The following is a 17175-nucleotide window of genomic DNA, read 5'->3' on the forward strand; positions in this document are numbered from 1 at the left end:
AAACGTAAACATTCGATAAGGGGGTGAACTTTCAATTAAACTGCATAGCTAAAACTCTAAAATTACTTGTAGGTGTGAAGGGCTGTGTTGTTAATTTTTTTCTGTGATGGATTACTGATCAGAAGTGTCGAACATAATGCTTGTGTCCCAAACTCAGAAGATGATGAGTGAGAAGTGCTGCGTGGAAATAAACAAAGCGTCAAGTGCAATTCATAATTTGTCCATTGGGTGTCGCACAAATTCAATTAACAGGAAACACTCCAAACTGAACGTCAGACTCTAATTGGTGCAGAGATGGTGGCTATTAAGAAACATGAGGTCGAAGAGAAATACTGTGGCACGATGGGTTTTATAGAAAATGCATTGAACGGGAACATTTTTAAGATATCGATGTAGAAACTGTTGCATATTCCTAATTTTCCCTAATTTAACTGGATATTGAGCGACCTCCTATGTCATTCACATATTGGAAAATAATAATTAAAAAAAAACATGCTTGACCTACAGAGAAATAAAAGTCACAATCAAGTACTTATATTGTTTGATAATATTTAGTCAAAATGTAAGTCAATATCAACTGGATTATTTTTATGGACCTTTTGTTCCCTAAGTCTGATTATATTTATCTTTGACTGTTTAATTAGCATGAAATTTCGACTTCACGGGGGAATTTAGGTGATTTTACAGTTACTCTCTCATTGCAGGTTTTTTTTTTTTTTTTTTGGGGGGGGGGGGGGGGGGGGGTTCGATCCACTTAAAACAAACAAAGTAATACTTCACATGATAAAGTTGCAGTCATATACGTTTATGGAAAAGACCTGATTAAATCACAAAGTATTTCAATTGTTTGAATTGAAACTGTATTAGAAAGCTTAGAAATATGGACAAACTGATCGTTAAGATGTATTTCTACACTTTTTCCGCCACTAATTGGACAACAGACCTAAAGTGTTCCAGACTACTTTGGTCGGATGAGACACCAAACCAGCCATCTCCCGTGTGCAAATGCCCGGCGGGTGGTAATGATGCCCAACAGAGGTCACTCAGTGCGGGTCACCGGACACCGGGCACGTGGCACGGCAGACGAGACAGAACCCGCTGCCAGTAACACACCACAGTAAGAGCGAGGAGAGAACTTCCACACGTGGATAGCATTTGGTGGAGGTCTCATCAGAAACAGGAAAACCTCCCCAACTTTCAGAGAAGGAGCTGAGTCGTACAGTGAGACGGGTTCGCAGCCTGCCGATATCACGGCCGTTGTTTTCTCACATAGTCAGACAATCAACCAATGGAAATGGCAACGAACGCAACACAGATAACAGCAATGTCCAGCAATGAACTGTTAAAATCATACAGTCTGGAAAAAGTGTTAATGCAACACTTAGATTCTAAAGCAATAACATTAACATTGCTCTCATACTTTGAGGGTAAGTCTTTCAACATTTAGCTTATACATACTGAAGAGAGCAGGCAGCCAGCAAACTGTTGTAAATGTTACATTTAAAAGAATCCCTGTGGAAGAAGGGAATTCAGGGTGCAATAAAATAATGAGAAATTAATTCATGTATTTCTGCACTAAATCATAGGGGAAATGGTAAATGGTGGTTGGTATGAGGCCCTTAAACTAAACATCAGGTTAAGTATAAAGTACAGTAATCTTTATGACTTTTATTTTAATGCTGGTGAATTAGCCTAACTAGAGATATGTCTCATCCCCCTATATTTAAAAACAAACTAGAAGAAGGAGACATTGTATTATGGAGAAAGATCTTTATCTTCTTTTCTCCCAGAAAGTCACACTGTGATCCTATTTCACATGCTGAACTTGTTGGACGGAAAATGTCAACAACAAGACCGTGGATTTCCATAAGCATCACGGCCACATATTTTTGTTTGTGTCATGAAGAAAGGAGACAAAAAAAAATAATTCTTGGGTGGGATTGAACTGATTTGCATTGTAACCATCGCCTCAACACACAAATACAAGCTCATCCACATATTTTCACTCCAGAAAGTCTAGCAATTATAATCATCGACGAGGCCTACCCAAACAGAAAATAAATATGAACTGGTTCTCAAACTATTTTTGGATTGAAAATTGAACCACTTATTGTAGCAACATTTTCCCACGTCACTGGCAGAAGCTTGTCGAGCTTCTGTCGGGGTTTCCTGCTTCCACACACCTGAGTGTCCTGAGAGGCTCATCATCAAAAGCCTTCATGATGACACCGGTCATTAGATTCAGCTGTCGGAGCAGACGGATGCAGAGACGTGCAGCGCCGTGTCTCCACCCTCTTGAGTAAACTCACTGAGGCTTCGCGTTACGAAATCCTTTTGTACGTATGTGTTTAACCGACTTAACCTGTTTTCAGTGTCACACTGCAATGGTACAAAAATGAGAGGAGCTTGGACGTGCTGACGGCTTGCATCTTTGAAACACAATCAGGGAGTCCGTGTGCATTTTACAGAGCTAAATACACACATATCAGGTGAGGAAACCAAAGGTCGAATGGAACACTTGATTATGAAACTTCTTGTATTGTAACTTGGCTGTAATGTTCCCAACCCTCGTTTTTTGAGTTTGCAATAGTCTCGCCTGCGTTTGTTCTCTTTCTCACCGCAGCAGCCATGCATTTCACCTCGATGCTGTTTATATTCTCCATGCTGATATCCCTGTGGCTGCTGAAGGTCGCCTTCAGCCAAAACAAAATGATCGTGGAGCTTAAAAATCAAGACGAAAGGCTGAAAATTAGATCCGTGAAGCTGGATGAGCGACGAGCAGCCGAACAGCAATATAACTCCAACATGGACATGCAGGTGACCAGTGGAATAAGTGAAGTGCAGGAGTTGGAGAAGAAAGTGCCTGAACTCACTTTGACTGCGGAGAAAACGAAGACGCAAAACGAGGCCTGTCAAGAGATTTTGGTAAAAAAAAAGAAAAGAAAAACATTGTGTCGTCTTTACAGTTTTGATATCCATCACTGCACTAACCCGCACGTTAATTGTCGCTTCACCCGTCATGTACACACGTTAATCTCCATATTAATTTGTTTGCACAAGATCAAAGCTCTTTTTTTATCCTCAAAACACAATGGCTGGTTTTCTTTGTTCTTCTGGTCTGTCCTGCTGGATCTGATTTCAGATTTCTTAACAGCAGAAATATACTATTGTCTGAAAGCAAAACAAAAATTACTCAGTCATTATAAAAAAAAAAAACCTTTTACCTGTTTCACTTAACCTTCAAGTTAGAGAAAACTTATTAAACTTACCTATTTTCACTTTGAGCAACCTTTTTTTTTCAAACAGATGCTTGAATTGATGAAGTCACCTCACAGAAAATATAAACTTTGTGGTTTTATCCATACTTTTTTCTGCCACTACTTGATTTTTGATGGATCACACATCTTGTGCTTTCCAAGCTTTTAAATGCAAAAAAAACATGCACAAATAATTGTCATTATTCACTGTCATTTAAAAGAACGAGAATAGGTTCTTGGCTAAAACGTTATATAAACGGCACTGTAATATCCCATCGACTGTGTATTTGTGTGATTCAAAGCTTGATCTTAATGATTTGAAATCTCTGCCTTTTAGTAAAAATAAAGACACAATTTCATCTCAATGTAGTGTAGCTTAGAAGTCACTATCAAGTCAATGAACTGGTTCAGCAATGAACTGAGTGAATTGTGAAATTTCAGGCAGGTTTAACACAGAAAAGAAGAGTTGATGATTTAATAACTTGGTGCGTGAATATTTCATGTAAAAAATTCTTAATGTGAAACTGGTCTTTTGTTTTCTTTGATTTCTATTTTTCGCATCACATCTCGGCATAGCAATGACTTGGCTTTAAAATTACAGCAAAAGCATGGAAACACTTTTCTTTTTTTTTTCCGCCCTTCAAATGCTTTATCTAGAATATACTGTTTCACTCATAACTGTCACATTGAGCGTTCTGGTGCCTGGCTGTTTACTTTTCAACTGTAAAACCTTTCAGTCCTCACACTCGTCTTACAGGTTCAGTCTGATTGTTGTGGGCTGATGCTTTGCATGTTTCCCATTCCCAAATTGCTCATGTAATGGAGGCGTGGAGGCCTGATGGTCCATCCCACTGCTTTCTATGCCACGTCACTTTTACTTTTTTATGCCAACATTTCTCTCACGCTGTTGTAGAAAACAATAAAAGGAGAGCTGGATTCCATGCAGAAGGAACAGGCGAAGGTTAAAGGTACAGCACACAGCAGACAGTGCCACCATGTGGTGGAATACAAGAGTAATTCCTCTGCTGTCTAACGTTTTTTTGTTGTTGTTGTTGTCAACAAGGTGTCATGAAAAGCTTGCCTGACACCTGGAAGAAAGAGATACAAAATCTGAAAACGCAGCTGCTGGCCCGCAGTCCGATATGTAGCTTTGTGAAGAAAAACCCAAAGGCTGTGTAAGTCACAAAACCTCAAACTTCTCGAGAACTCCTGAGTTTGTAGTTGTGTTAATGATAGGTTTGTGTCTTTCAGGGAGCTGTGTGGCTTCAAAAGCAGCAAACCCTGAAGAGGAGGTTCACATTATGAAGCTGTACCTGCGTGTTTTCTTTTCTGTCTTTGGATTGTTTGAAAAAGCGGAGTACACAAGAGAAACACAAAGAAAAAAAATTGGCAAATGGAGAACATCCAAATGTCACACAGGAAAACCCCAGATTGAAATCGAACACATTTTTTCCCAAATCTCACTTTTATTCAGTAATTGTATAAATTCTTAGATTAAAAAACCTGCTGTGATGCTGCATGTGACTTGTAATTCAGTCAGATTTACCCAATTTTTCAGGAAGGTTTTTTTTTTGTTTTTTTTCTGTGGGTAAAAAAAAAATGGTTTATTGAGCATTTAAAAGAGAACACAGGAGGAAACCTTTGCTTTGTCTTCTCACAATCTCCTGTTGTGACTGGAAACTGTCCTGTTCTGCCAAAAAGAAACGAAACCTGCCTCTCGCCTCAACTGCTTGTCTAAATAATTTGTGGTGTTTAAAATGTACAAAAGCCAGAGTGTGAAACGGACAGTTCTCTGGTTTAGGCCACTGGATAATCTGCCAGTTTCCTCACAGATGTTGGCGTCTTGTGGGTTTATTCGGAGGATTTTGCTTAAAACGCCTGGGTGGAGCTTGACATTTTTCGGAAAAAGACAAAAAGCTGTCTTCATTTTAAGGATTTGACCCCCATCTCACCCTGTCCATAAGTCTGTCTTGAGTTAAGGGACTGAACCACAACTTACCGATGTACATGGCAGCCATGAGCCATCGCCATCGGGATGCGTGTGAATAGATGAATGTGTATCTACTTTGAGACTGTACAAGGGTTAAAATGTACTATATCACTAATTTAAGTCAATTAAAAAAAAATTCACTCAAGTTTTTCGGCAATTGAACCATCCCTCCTCATTTCCTTTTATATAGGTTTTGTTAAACACTGACTTTTTAAAGAGTGTAATATGACGTGTTTTTCATTTTTAAAATGAAGTTAACCATGTTGTCATTTTGATCTTTGAAACCCAAGAGAGGAACAAGCTGAAGACATGACCCAGTGAGTGTGGCTGCAGCGTCTCAAATGTACCTGTAACAGTACATGAGTAGGATATTCGCCACTTCAGAGCGTTCGTGTCCGACAACAGTGAAATCCGATGCACGTTGAGTGACCGCACAACCTGTGGAGTGACCTGGACACACCGCAGAAACTACGAGGACTCCTCAATCTCTGTTGTCCCATAAATAGTAAAAATCTGTTATTGATTGAAATAATAAATCAATATTTAATATTTGTTATGAACTGTCGACATGAGTCCTGAAAATGGAAACTGCAGGAGAGGCTACGAGTGGCACCGCTGATAGAAGCCATTGGCCAAAGTTCAGTGAGCTGGATAACACTGCTGGTAATGACCTGGACTCGCTCCACTGAGTTTTACCTAAAGGATGAGTACTTTAATAATTAAGGTAATGTCTCAAGAATGTCAAACATATAACATTTCAACATTCTTAAAGGTAGAAATTGCACATTGTTTTTACATGAAGTGTCACGTGACACTTTGTTAATGTTAAAAAGTGTGATATCCATTATTTTAATTTATAGTGACATAAAAGGTAACACCGAAATGCCACAAAGTTTTAGAACTTGTTGGCAAATGTCCTTTGGATGGAAGTAACTGTTGGCACAACTTACACCACAATGTAAGTTGCAAAAAGACACAGCGGAGGAAACAAAAGTTGGACTAAATTTAATATTTTTGTTTTTATCTGAACATGCAAATTTATGTTTGTTTGTTTTTTTTTTTCAAAGTTGGATCTGATACATGGAGAAAGTCTTCATCCTCAAATCTGAACCGTGGGAGGGAACCAGAGTAGATGCACAGGGAAAACGTGCAAACACTGAATTAAAGCCAGACACAAGGAAATATGCAAGCATAGGGAGAATATACAAACTGTAGACATTCTCAATATGAGGAGGGGGGGACAAGTCACAGTGCAGTCTCTTTTTGACGTTACAAAATCAATAAAAAAAATTTTTACAGTGGAAAAACCGTGTCCCAGTTTTAGACTTTACATCTTTCCCCACATAGTATCAGAAATATACAACTTTTGGCCATTTTTGAGTTGAAGAGGTCTATATTTTGGGTTCTTTTGACCTTGGTTTTGCGCAGTTAGATTTGCAAGCAAATACTTTATAAAGGAAGCAGTTAATATGTTTAAAACATGGCGGCGTTGTCTGTAAATGTGTAAAGCGTGGTGCAAAATCTACCTTAGCTTTTGAATGAACACTGTCGATTGAACAGTCTACCATCTGCAGGTGGAGAAAGATGACGCACAACCGTGCGTAAAGTTGTTTTTTTATATATATCAAACAACTGTTGAGAATAACAGTTTGAATAGAGAGCGTTGATCTTTCCTATAGGAAATGTAGTTTGGCATAAATACGCAATTCGTGCTGTTTCTGCTGACTCGTCTCGGATCATCCCCGTCTTGAGCGCGCAACATGACCTGCGGCTCAGACCGGGGAGGAGAGAAGGGAGGAGGGAGGAGGAGAGGAGGGAGGAGAGGGGAGAGTGGAAACAGCAGTGCCAACAAGCCGATTATTGAAGGCTACTGAGCCCTCTTTGTCAATTTGTGTCCGTCCACTCATTCACGCAGGACGCGGACGTAGTAGAAGGCTGGATCTCCTCAGATGATATTTGCGTAAAAGACGCGCTTTTTTATTGGATATGGCAACTTTTTTCTAACGGATGTGGGCTGCGACACTACAAAACCAAGAAGAAAACAATTTCATTCAACTTTTGGAAACTTGTGGAGAATAAAGACTGACACATTGTGACTATACATGTATATAGATTTTTTTTGTTTGTTTTATTTTTTTGCAGCTGCATACTGCGCCGACTGTTAGGAATTTAAAGTTATGCGCATTTTGGTAAGGTTGTGTATCTTTGTTTATTCAGTGTCATTGTTTTCTGTGACATTTTAATAATAACTTTAAAGAAAAATGGCATCTGCCATCAACTTTTTAAACTAAAAACAAAACAAAACAAAAAAAACTTGAGTTTGCGTTTAGTCTTTTTCGAGCGCAAAGTGTGAAAATGACCAGCCCCTGCAGGAGTGTCGAAGAGCAGAGAGGCGTCAGTGAAAGTCCCGCTCACAAATCGGAGGCGCCCCGGTTCCGCAGCTGGAGCAGCCTCCGGTTCTCCCGGTGGAGGAGCGGCTCTCAGAGGACGACCCCGCCGACCACCCCCTCACCAAAGGCGGACAAGAGGAGCGACGTGTCCCGGACGCTCTTCTCTCTGGTGAAGACGCACAATGACGACTACACGGCGGACCCCGACGGCCTGCTGGAGAACAACACGGAGGTGGAAGGAGACGCGGAGGACCTGCCTCCGGACCCGGCCACCTACTTCCAGAAGCAGTTCGGCTCCATGCTGCAGCCCGGGGTCAACAAGTTCTCCCTGCGCATGTTTGGCAGCCACAAAGGGGTCGCTGCTGAACAGGAGAGGGTCAAGAGCTTTGGAGTGTGGATCATACACCCATACAGTGACTTCAGGTAAAGATGAGTTGACCTATGGCTGAATCATGCTTGTGCAATAGTTTTTTTTGGGGGGGAAAAGAGTAGTATATATAGTTATAGCCCCCATAAAACATCCCCCTATCTGTCCTCTCCATCCATGAATTTCAATTTTAAGTGCTTTTGTCGTTATTATTTTTTTAATCCCTTATCCATTGATTAAGTGTCCCCAGCAAGTTTTCTCCAAGGGCAGAATACAGGACAGCTGCTGATGTCATGGTTCATAGCACATTATAAGGAGATGAAGGGATCTGATTAGTGCTACAGTATATAGGACAAGATCATCTGGATTAATGATACCACTCCCCTGCTGTGACTCCTTTTCTCCTTCCTGGTGAGGGCAGAACTACACCAAGTGAACCCAATCATTGCAGCAACCCAGAGTATTCAAAATTACAAACTTCCAATCATTTTGCAGTATAGTTTGTCTTTCTATTGTGTGCCTGTTCAGCGTCTGCTGCTGAATTTCCTCCTGAAAGTCTAACCAAAGCTTTTTGTTTGTGAGGGCCCCTTTTAATAGCATCAAATTTAAACAATTTTCAACCATCAGGCCCGCAGGGAGGATCAGCCCGTGCGCAGGGATTATTGCCTATAAGAATCGTATAATTCCTATCTTGCTCTATTATGCAACAATACACAGGCAGCTGAGAGGGGGATTACCGAGGGCCTGCTCTCCTCAGACCTTATGGTCCAACTTCCTATTTTAAAAAAAGAAGAGGCAGACGAGTCAGAACAGCTGGTTTTTATTTTGGATCCAACATGAGGTATTGTCAAAGCTGGTTGTAGATGCGTACAGTCCCGTTGATGGACAAGTTTGCTGTCTTAGTTTGAGGTTTTTAAGATGAAATATGAAAGTGGTTTTAAAGTGGTGAACCGGAGGGGCACCAGAGAAGAAACAAGTGCAGATTGAAACTATTTTATCAAAGCATCGGATTACTGAACTTGTTGCAAATGTAATGACAATTAACAGTAAAGCTGTGAGTGCAACAGTTACCGACTACATACGAAGACCAGACAGTTTTCAAAATTGCTATCAATGCATCATCCATCAATGCATCGGCAGCGGAGTTTGGGATCTCAGTGTGGTTTAGGCAGGGTCTATCCCACAAAACGTTTGAAACCTTAGATAATTAGCCAAGTATTTGATGGTTTATTGATGAATTGACTAACCCTAAAAAGCCTCTGCTTCCTAACATGTGTACAGCCTGATGGCTCTGGGAAGGGAGGACATACTGAGTGATTTTAGCAGGTTGGGTGTTTTTGTATATATAAAACATTTTTTTATAGAAAAAAAATTCTAACTTTAGTTTGACAGTTTTAGTAGTCCTTCAAATAGTTGTGTAAGTGTCTATTTGTCATAAAGGCATGTAAGTGGTTCATCCTAATGGTAGCTATGTGATCAATCTGGCAAAATTAAAGGTTGCTTTGTAGTTTCTACTGCTCTAAAAAGTGTAACGTAGGCTCACATCAATTGCTAACAAATGAAACGCTTTAAGTCTACGTGTCTATTTTGGTCACACATTCACTGATGTTAAGTCTAAAAGGTTTTAATGCAGCAGATTTCATTCAGCCGCTCTTTCACACACACACACTCTGGTGCTAAACGCACACAGGTCGGCCATGATGCTTCCCAGAGTCTTTTGAGTTATTAGCAGCAGGCAACCGCTAATCTGCTGCAACATGAGAAGTGATGATTAGTAGTCATGTAAACCAGTGCGTGTGTGCAGGCAGGACAGGGGCGCCAGAGATGGATGGCGGGATAAACCTGAATGACAATAAAGGGCCCATCAATCAGTTCTGTGTCTGTGCCTCGATTAGCCAGAGAAGCAGGTCGCTTTCTCGCAGGCTTCACGTTGCAGCCGCCGGAGGGTGACGGTAATCAAAAAACAGTCTGGTTCGTGTTCTGTTCCTCGGCCTCTTGTTTGGCGAACGAGTGACTGAAAGGCCCGAAGTGATTGACACTTTGATGGAAACAGTCTGTAAGGAAATTCAAACCGTGGAGACGTGCTGCACAACGAGACACTGGAGACCCGTGTGGGAGATGAGATGGCGTATGACACGAAGATGAGTTAGCGTGCAGCCCGGACGTCCGTGCTCCAACACGACTGCCAACCACACGCCCAACAGGCCGGACATTTCCAGACGCCGCGGCGCCTTTCTTTTCTCCACTCCCCTTTGATACTATATCGAGCCTGACCAGGCGAGCGCCGTGCATTTTTAATGAGAGGGGTTCCTCCTGTGACAGAAGCTGTGATGAGAGTAAGGATCACTCTGAAGTGGGTCACTCCCTCTGCTTGACCCCCTGATTGGATGACTTCACTTGCCCTCGGTGGCTGTTTCAAATTCTGTGAGCTTGCAGACCACATTCAGACCTGCTGTTGACACCGAATCCAGGTCCGCATCTCCTGACTGGATCCGGTACGATGCATGACAACTGCAAAGGCTGTGAGACTGTGATCATTTACATCAACCTTCTTCCGGCTCTCACCCGGGGGTGAATCCAGTTCATGCAGGGTGACACATGCTTGAAAAAAAAAACAACAACCCTGTCCAGTTAGTTAAAAACATCATGTCTTGTTGGTTTAATCTGCCAAACTGCAGGTTGCAGGAACAGCTGGTGAGAGAGAGAGAGGCCCCCCTAAAGAAATAATCTGTGAAATCCCTTCTTAAAAATCTCTTTTATTGACTTATGATGCTGTTCTTTTAATATGACTACTAAGAGGTTTTTTTTTAATTCAAGTATTTCTACATTCATACATTTGTATATTATTTAGAATAGTAGAGCTATGCTTTAAATTTATATTGAATGTCAAGCTCAGTTAGTTAGTTGTTAGTATGTTGGGTAGTTTGTTCATCATTATGTTCACACATAACTGGATGTGAATATTAGCAAACCGGTTGAAAACAGTTTTGACTGTAGTCAGTTTTCTATTCTGCTTTCTAAAAGGCATCATGATGAGTTACTTGCTCATAAATGTGTGAGTAATGCCTCTTTATTCACTGAATGTTATACGCATGAACCAGTCAATCAATGTGGTCTTTGAATTATAAACCACATCTCCCTTTAAGAATTTACGATGTTGTGAGATCAGTTGAATATGATGCAGTTGTGAAACTTTTAATCCTGATGAACATTATTATCCCCTTTAATCTGTTTATTCAATTTGTTTACTCAACATTATTGTATTTTGATAAAATAACCTATATAGTTATATAGGTGGTGCGTCAAATTAAGTCTTGACCTTGAGGAGGAACTCTGGTTTAATTCAGGGTTGCAGCAGGGAGGGCATCTGGCTATAAATAAAAAACTTAGTTTGTTAGTTGGTTGGTGTAAATATATATGTACCCTGATCCGAATAATGTCCACTGACAAAAACAAGCATGGTCAAATCTGTCATTATCTATATGAATGGATATTATTTATACGAATGGATGTACCTATCAGATAAAGTTGGCCACTTCCTGACGAGAGAGTGATTTCTCTCTATTCACTAAATATAATGTTGTTTATATACATTAGGCTGCAGTTGAATGAAATCACAACATCTGTGTTTAACAGCACGTCTTGCTTCATTAAATGAAGTTGTTATGAGATCAGGTCTGAATTCGTGTCTGCTGCAGGTGTAAGACTTTAAATCCTGATGAACATCTGTGTTACATCAGCAGTGAAAGCATTTAGAGAAAACACAGCTGGACCACGTGACCAGGGGTGGCAAAAGCACACGCACACCAAACTTAAACAGAGGGACACTTGTGTAATAGCAAGAGATAAAACTGTTCTGGTTCATTGTGTTTACTGTGTAATCCAGTAACAATAACCTTTCAGACAATTCTACCTGAAATAGTTAAGAGCTGTATCGAGATGACAATTTCAATTTACTGGAGGAAAGGTTCATGAAATCCTCTTGTGTTGGGATTATGTGAGTCGCCATTGGCTACTCTTACATGCTTTTTTTTATTATAGTGTTCACTGTTTTTTATGTTTGTATATGGACCTAAGAGTCTGCAATAAAGATTGATTCATAAATTCACACATGTTCTCAGTGTTCCAGATATTATGGAAGTTTGGGCTTTCTGTCATTTTGTAGCTGTCAGGTAAACACAGTCCAAAGCAAAATTAGATAGACCTGTTTTGGAAGTACCAGAAATAACGCATCACTTTGTTTTAAGCACAACTTCTCACTGTATATCCTCTCTTTCTGCTCCGTCTAGGTTCTACTGGGACATCGTGATGCTCCTGCTGATGATGAGTAACCTGGTCATCCTGCCGTGGGGCATCACTTTCTTCGAAGACCAGAACACGATGCCCTGGATCACCTTCAACGTCCTGTCCGACACGCTCTTCCTCATGGACCTGGTCTTTAACTTCCGTACAGGCATCTTGGGAGAGGACAGCCACATCATCCTGAATCCCAAAGAGATCCGAACGCACTACCTGCGCACCTGGTTCATGGTGGACTTCGTTTCCTCCATCCCCGTCGACTACATCTTCCTCATCGTGGACCTGGAGTCGCGGCACGAGTCATCCGACGTGTACCGCACCGCCCGAGCTCTCCGCATCGTCCGCTTCACCAAGATCCTCAGCCTGCTGCGTCTCCTGAGGCTGTCCCGTCTCATCCGATACATTCACCAGTGGGAAGAGGTAACGCAAGAGGAGGGAGGACGTGCACAGATGTGCACATCAGGAAAAATAAACATGATCGTTTCTCATCTTTGTCTGACCCTCAGATTTTCCACATGACCTACGACCTGGCCAGCGCCGTGGTGCGAATAGTCAACCTGATCGGCATGATGCTGCTGCTGTGCCACTGGGACGGCTGCTTGACCTTCATGGTGCCGATGCTGCAGGAGTTTCCTTCAGACTGTTGGGTGTCCAAAAACAACATGGTGGTGAGTGCAGCATCCTTTAAATATAACAAGACATAATATTTATGGGGTACTTTTACTCTCGCTGAAATCAGGTCTGAGACGTCACTTAAATCAGAACAACTATCACTGTGCTCCAGCACTGAAAGACAAGTTTAAAAACAATATGAGAGGGGGGTCTTGCTTCAACCATTGAGTTTTTACTGTTGTGAGATTTTTTTTTTTTTAATTAAAACTACAGGTTAAGCAGCTTTATTTGTCACAAAGTCAATGTGTGTTAAAACTGAGTGAAACTAATTCAGCAGAAGAGAAAATAGAAAAACCATTGGCAATACCTGCTAATACTACACAGTTATACACATCACATCAAGTATGTAACTATTGACACAAGGTAACATATAACGGAATACTTTTCTCAATAAGTATTTATGCTTTATGTACTTAGATTTTGTTCTTATTTGTGGTGTATAGTGTAAACACAGCTCAGTTTGTTTCTCTAAAACAACTCTGAATTCACACCAAGAAGAAATAAAAACTTCACTATTTTGTATTTATATTTAGCACAAAATGCAATCCTTTTTACAGTGGCTTTATGGGCCACAACCTCACAGACTCATTATGTATAAGAGTGTGTGAAATTGAAAGGCTTTGAAATAATCCACAACATAAACTCAAGCTGTTAAGTGTGAGATTATGCTACACAGTTCTCTCTAAACACTACATGTGACAATAGCATCTCAATGAGAAAGCATAGACTTATTTATTATATATTTTCCCCTCTATTTCCAGTGTTAAAATCAGGATCATGTGACGTGTGACATTATTCCATATATATATATATATTTTCACCACGACATTATTCCATATATATATATATATTTTCACCACTTCGCCGTCTCGTCTCCTCTTCACTCTGTCCCTCTCAGAACGATACGTGGCACATACAGTACTCGTACGCCCTCTTCATGGCCATGAGTCACATGTTGTGCATCGGGTACGGTGCCCACCCCCCAGAGGGCATGACTGATGTGTGGCTCACCATGACCAGCATGGTGGTCGGGGCCACCTGCTACGCCATGTTCCTCGGTCACGCCACCAACCTTGTGCAGTCCTTGGATGCATCACATCGGCAGTATCAAGAGAAGGTGATCATCTGTGCTCGGAGCTTTAAAACTTTAACAAACATCATCCCTTTTGACCCACAGCCTCGCTTGCACTGCGGACAATATGTCCCGGGGGACTCACGTGGATGTTAATGTGATTCCAGCTTTGAGATTTAATATCACAGTCATGTTTTGTTTTGTTTTTTTATATCATAGGCTTGCTTACTTGCCTCATTCGTGGAAATTGTGCCAAATGTCTAGAGAATATGTGTATTATCTAATGGATTTTGCGGCCTCATTGCGAACCTCTCCAGAGGATTTTCACAAGATAAAGCAGGAGCAGATAATAGACAAATGGCAGCACCTTTGTTTTCAATCACTGCTGGCTAATGCCCATTACAAATGAGTTTGTAATCCACTTAAAACAATAGAAAAAAGAAAAAAAAATCCTGCAAAGCTGGTAGAGCGAATGTGTAATTACTGTGCTCGGCATAATTCACTAAACACATGGTGGAAAATGTGACTAATTGTGACAGCTGACAGCCATCCTGCAGAATTTCAACTGTATCCTCAATCACCATGTGTTTTCTACACTTTTTGTTTTTGTTTTTTTTCAGTATAAGCAAGTGGAGCAGTACATGTCATTTCATAAACTGCCGGCCGACGTCAGGCAGAGGATCCACGATTATTACGAGCAGCGGTTCCAGGGCAAGATGTTCGATGAGGACAGCATTTTTGGAGAGCTCAGTGATCCGCTCAAGGAGGTGTGTCGTTCATAAACTCTCCTCATGAGCCTCTCTCACTCACAACACAGCCAAACACATCAGTCTCATTGATCAGCATCCTGAAGGAATTATAAGCCTAGAATTCAAACACATTTTTATTGGAAGTTAATCTGAAAAGTTTAGAATTGTCAGAAATTAAACGTGTCTTCAAACCAAAAAGGAATCAATCTAATCGATAGATAGTGTACAAAAAAGAAGTTAAAAAAAACACCAAAGTCTTTAATTGTCAGGCTGCACAGTGGTGTAGTGGTTAGCATGTCTCCTCACAGTCTGCAGTTCAAGCCTGCTTGTGAAGTTTTCATGCTCTACCTGTGTATTTACATGTTCCAGATAGTCTGGTTTCCTTTTATAGTCCAAAAACATGCATTTAAGGTGAAGTGGTGACTATTAAAAAAAAGCCTGTAGGTGTGGATGTGGGTGTGTGACGGTCATTTTCCCTCTACTGTGATGTGTCTGTATCAACCCTGAGGTGGATAAAGTAGTATAGAAGTGCTATAATGATGCTGGTGAAGATTCAAAATATAGAGTAATAATTTGAAGATCTGTTTCTTCCCTCCCCCCATGCAGGAGATTGTCAGCTATAACTGTCGCGGGCTGGTGGCCAACATGCCGCTGTTTGCCAACACAGACCCTCATTTTGTGACGGTGATCCTCACCAAACTGCGTTTCGAGGTCTTCCAGCCCGGAGACCTGGTGATTCGAGAGGGAACGCTGGGCCGGAAGATGTACTTCATCCAACACGGCACCGTCACCGTCATCCCACGTGGCAGTAAGGAGATCAGTCTCAGTGACGGAGCCTATTTTGGGGGTAAATCGACACTGACCTTCACACAGTTTCCTTTCACATAAAAGAATGAAGGAAATTTATAGGCAGCGTTTGATAAAAAAAGTGAACTGCACATGACTATAGACATAACAGTGCAACTAGTGAGCCACATCAGCTTTATCTGCCGTAAGAAGCTGAAGTGAAATGGATCTAACAAACTTCATATTGTTACTTTTATGTTTTTAAAACTGATTCTGGTTTTTCCCTTCATTTGACTGAAGGTTTAGTTTTTCACACTTGGTCAATATTGTGGCTTTATTATTTCATTTATTATGAATTTAGTCGTAGCATTATTGGAATGATTTATTTTCAATAAAAAATTACCTTTTCATTTTCTTTAACTAATTATTATTCATAGAGATTATTTGATAGTTATATAAAACTAATACTTAACTATATTACCAAGCTGTGGTGGTTGATTGTTTTTAATCAAGTTTGAAACTTGGCTTCACACTAAATTGGATGAAGCAACAATATATGTTTTATCTGGACACATCTAGGATAGAGGTTTTGTTTTAGTCAATTTCTACCCAGGCCAGCCAGCTGCTGTGTCACTCTCATTACTCAGACACAAGAGGACCAGTGTGGCACCAGTGCATTGGTCTAACAGCAGCATGTCCTCCTTCCTATGTGTTTCAGAGATCTGCCTGCTGACTCAGGGCCGACGGACAGCCTCGGTGAGGGCCGACACCTACTGTCGTCTCTACTCGCTGAGTGTGGACAGCTTCAATGAGGTCCTGGAGGAGCACCCTCTGATGAGGAGGGCGTTTGAGAGCGTGGCCGTGGATCGGCTGGACCGGGTCGCACGAAGACCCAGTTATCAGCCTCCAGAGAATGAGACTGAGAACTAAAAAAAACAAAACTCCAGCCAGATATGAGCAACATAGATATCACTTCTTAAATGGACTTTATACAACAAAGAGATGTTAAATGGACTTAAAATGAAGACCTTCATCATAAATTATAAACAGATTATACTTGTACTTGAAAATACTTTACTGTCACTTTGTTTCTTATTGGTACTTGAATCTATAAAAGCTATTTTCTCATGACTATTTCAGATTTTTATATATTATCCATGCTCTGTCCACTGAATTCACATAAGAAACGGCACTTTCTTCCTTTGTTCCCAACTGTAGTGTATTTGTTTTTGTTCTGTTTTTCCCACTTGCCACACTGTCTGTTCCAGTCTAAGTACATTTAAGGCCAGGCTTTCTATCTCAGCATGCTTATACAGATTTGACCGTGAATCTCCTCCTTCCTGCAGGATATTGAAAGCAAACAGGAACACCAGCTGGTGTTATACATCACACAGATTTCTAATTTAAATGATCCCTGGGATGTGTAGGCTGCCTGAAGTGAGGGTTTTAATGCCCATGTTCACAGATGATAAGCTGCAGTGATGTAATATGTCCAACTGTACACAGGCTGTATACATTTAAAATATATATATATTTTTTTATAATTATAGCAACTTCCAATTTCCCTTGAGGATTATTTTTCTATGAGAAAAA

At 40.7% G+C, this 17175-nt stretch overlaps 2 protein-coding genes across 3 annotated transcripts; both read left to right on the forward strand.

Annotated features, from left to right (window-relative positions):
- Nucleotides 1-2390: 2390 nt before the first annotated feature.
- On the forward strand, nt 2391-5695 carry LOC308144401 (uncharacterized protein). 2 transcript variants are annotated; one of them, XM_080515511.1, is made up of 5 exons: nt 2391-2489; nt 2624-2925; nt 4171-4225; nt 4321-4432; nt 4509-5695. In XM_080515511.1, the coding sequence occupies exons 2-5, from the start codon at nt 2629-2631 to the stop codon at nt 4540-4542; spliced, it is 498 nt and encodes a 165-aa protein (XP_080371637.1). In that variant the 5' UTR covers nt 2391-2489; nt 2624-2628; the 3' UTR covers nt 4543-5695. The 2 variants fall into 2 exon arrangements, with proteins under 2 accessions (XP_080371637.1, XP_080371638.1); XM_080515512.1 differs by having other exon boundaries at nt 2413-2489; nt 2627-2925.
- Nucleotides 5696-7914: 2219 nt separating this feature from the next.
- Nucleotides 7915-16512, forward strand: hcn3 (hyperpolarization activated cyclic nucleotide-gated potassium channel 3; the record flags this gene model as incomplete). The annotated part of the gene is made up of 7 exons (XM_080515626.1): nt 7915-8060; nt 12294-12723; nt 12810-12971; nt 13874-14092; nt 14668-14814; nt 15403-15643; nt 16301-16512. The coding sequence occupies exons 1-7, from the start codon at nt 7936-7938 to the stop codon at nt 16510-16512; spliced, it is 1536 nt and encodes a 511-aa protein (XP_080371752.1). The 5' UTR covers nt 7915-7935.
- Between the last annotated feature and the right edge of the window lie 663 nt (nt 16513-17175).

The sequence above is a fragment of the Blennius ocellaris genome (genome assembly GCF_963422515.1).
Source record: "Blennius ocellaris genome assembly, chromosome: 20".
In the NCBI taxonomy this organism is placed as follows: domain Eukaryota; kingdom Metazoa; phylum Chordata; class Actinopteri; order Blenniiformes; family Blenniidae; genus Blennius; species Blennius ocellaris.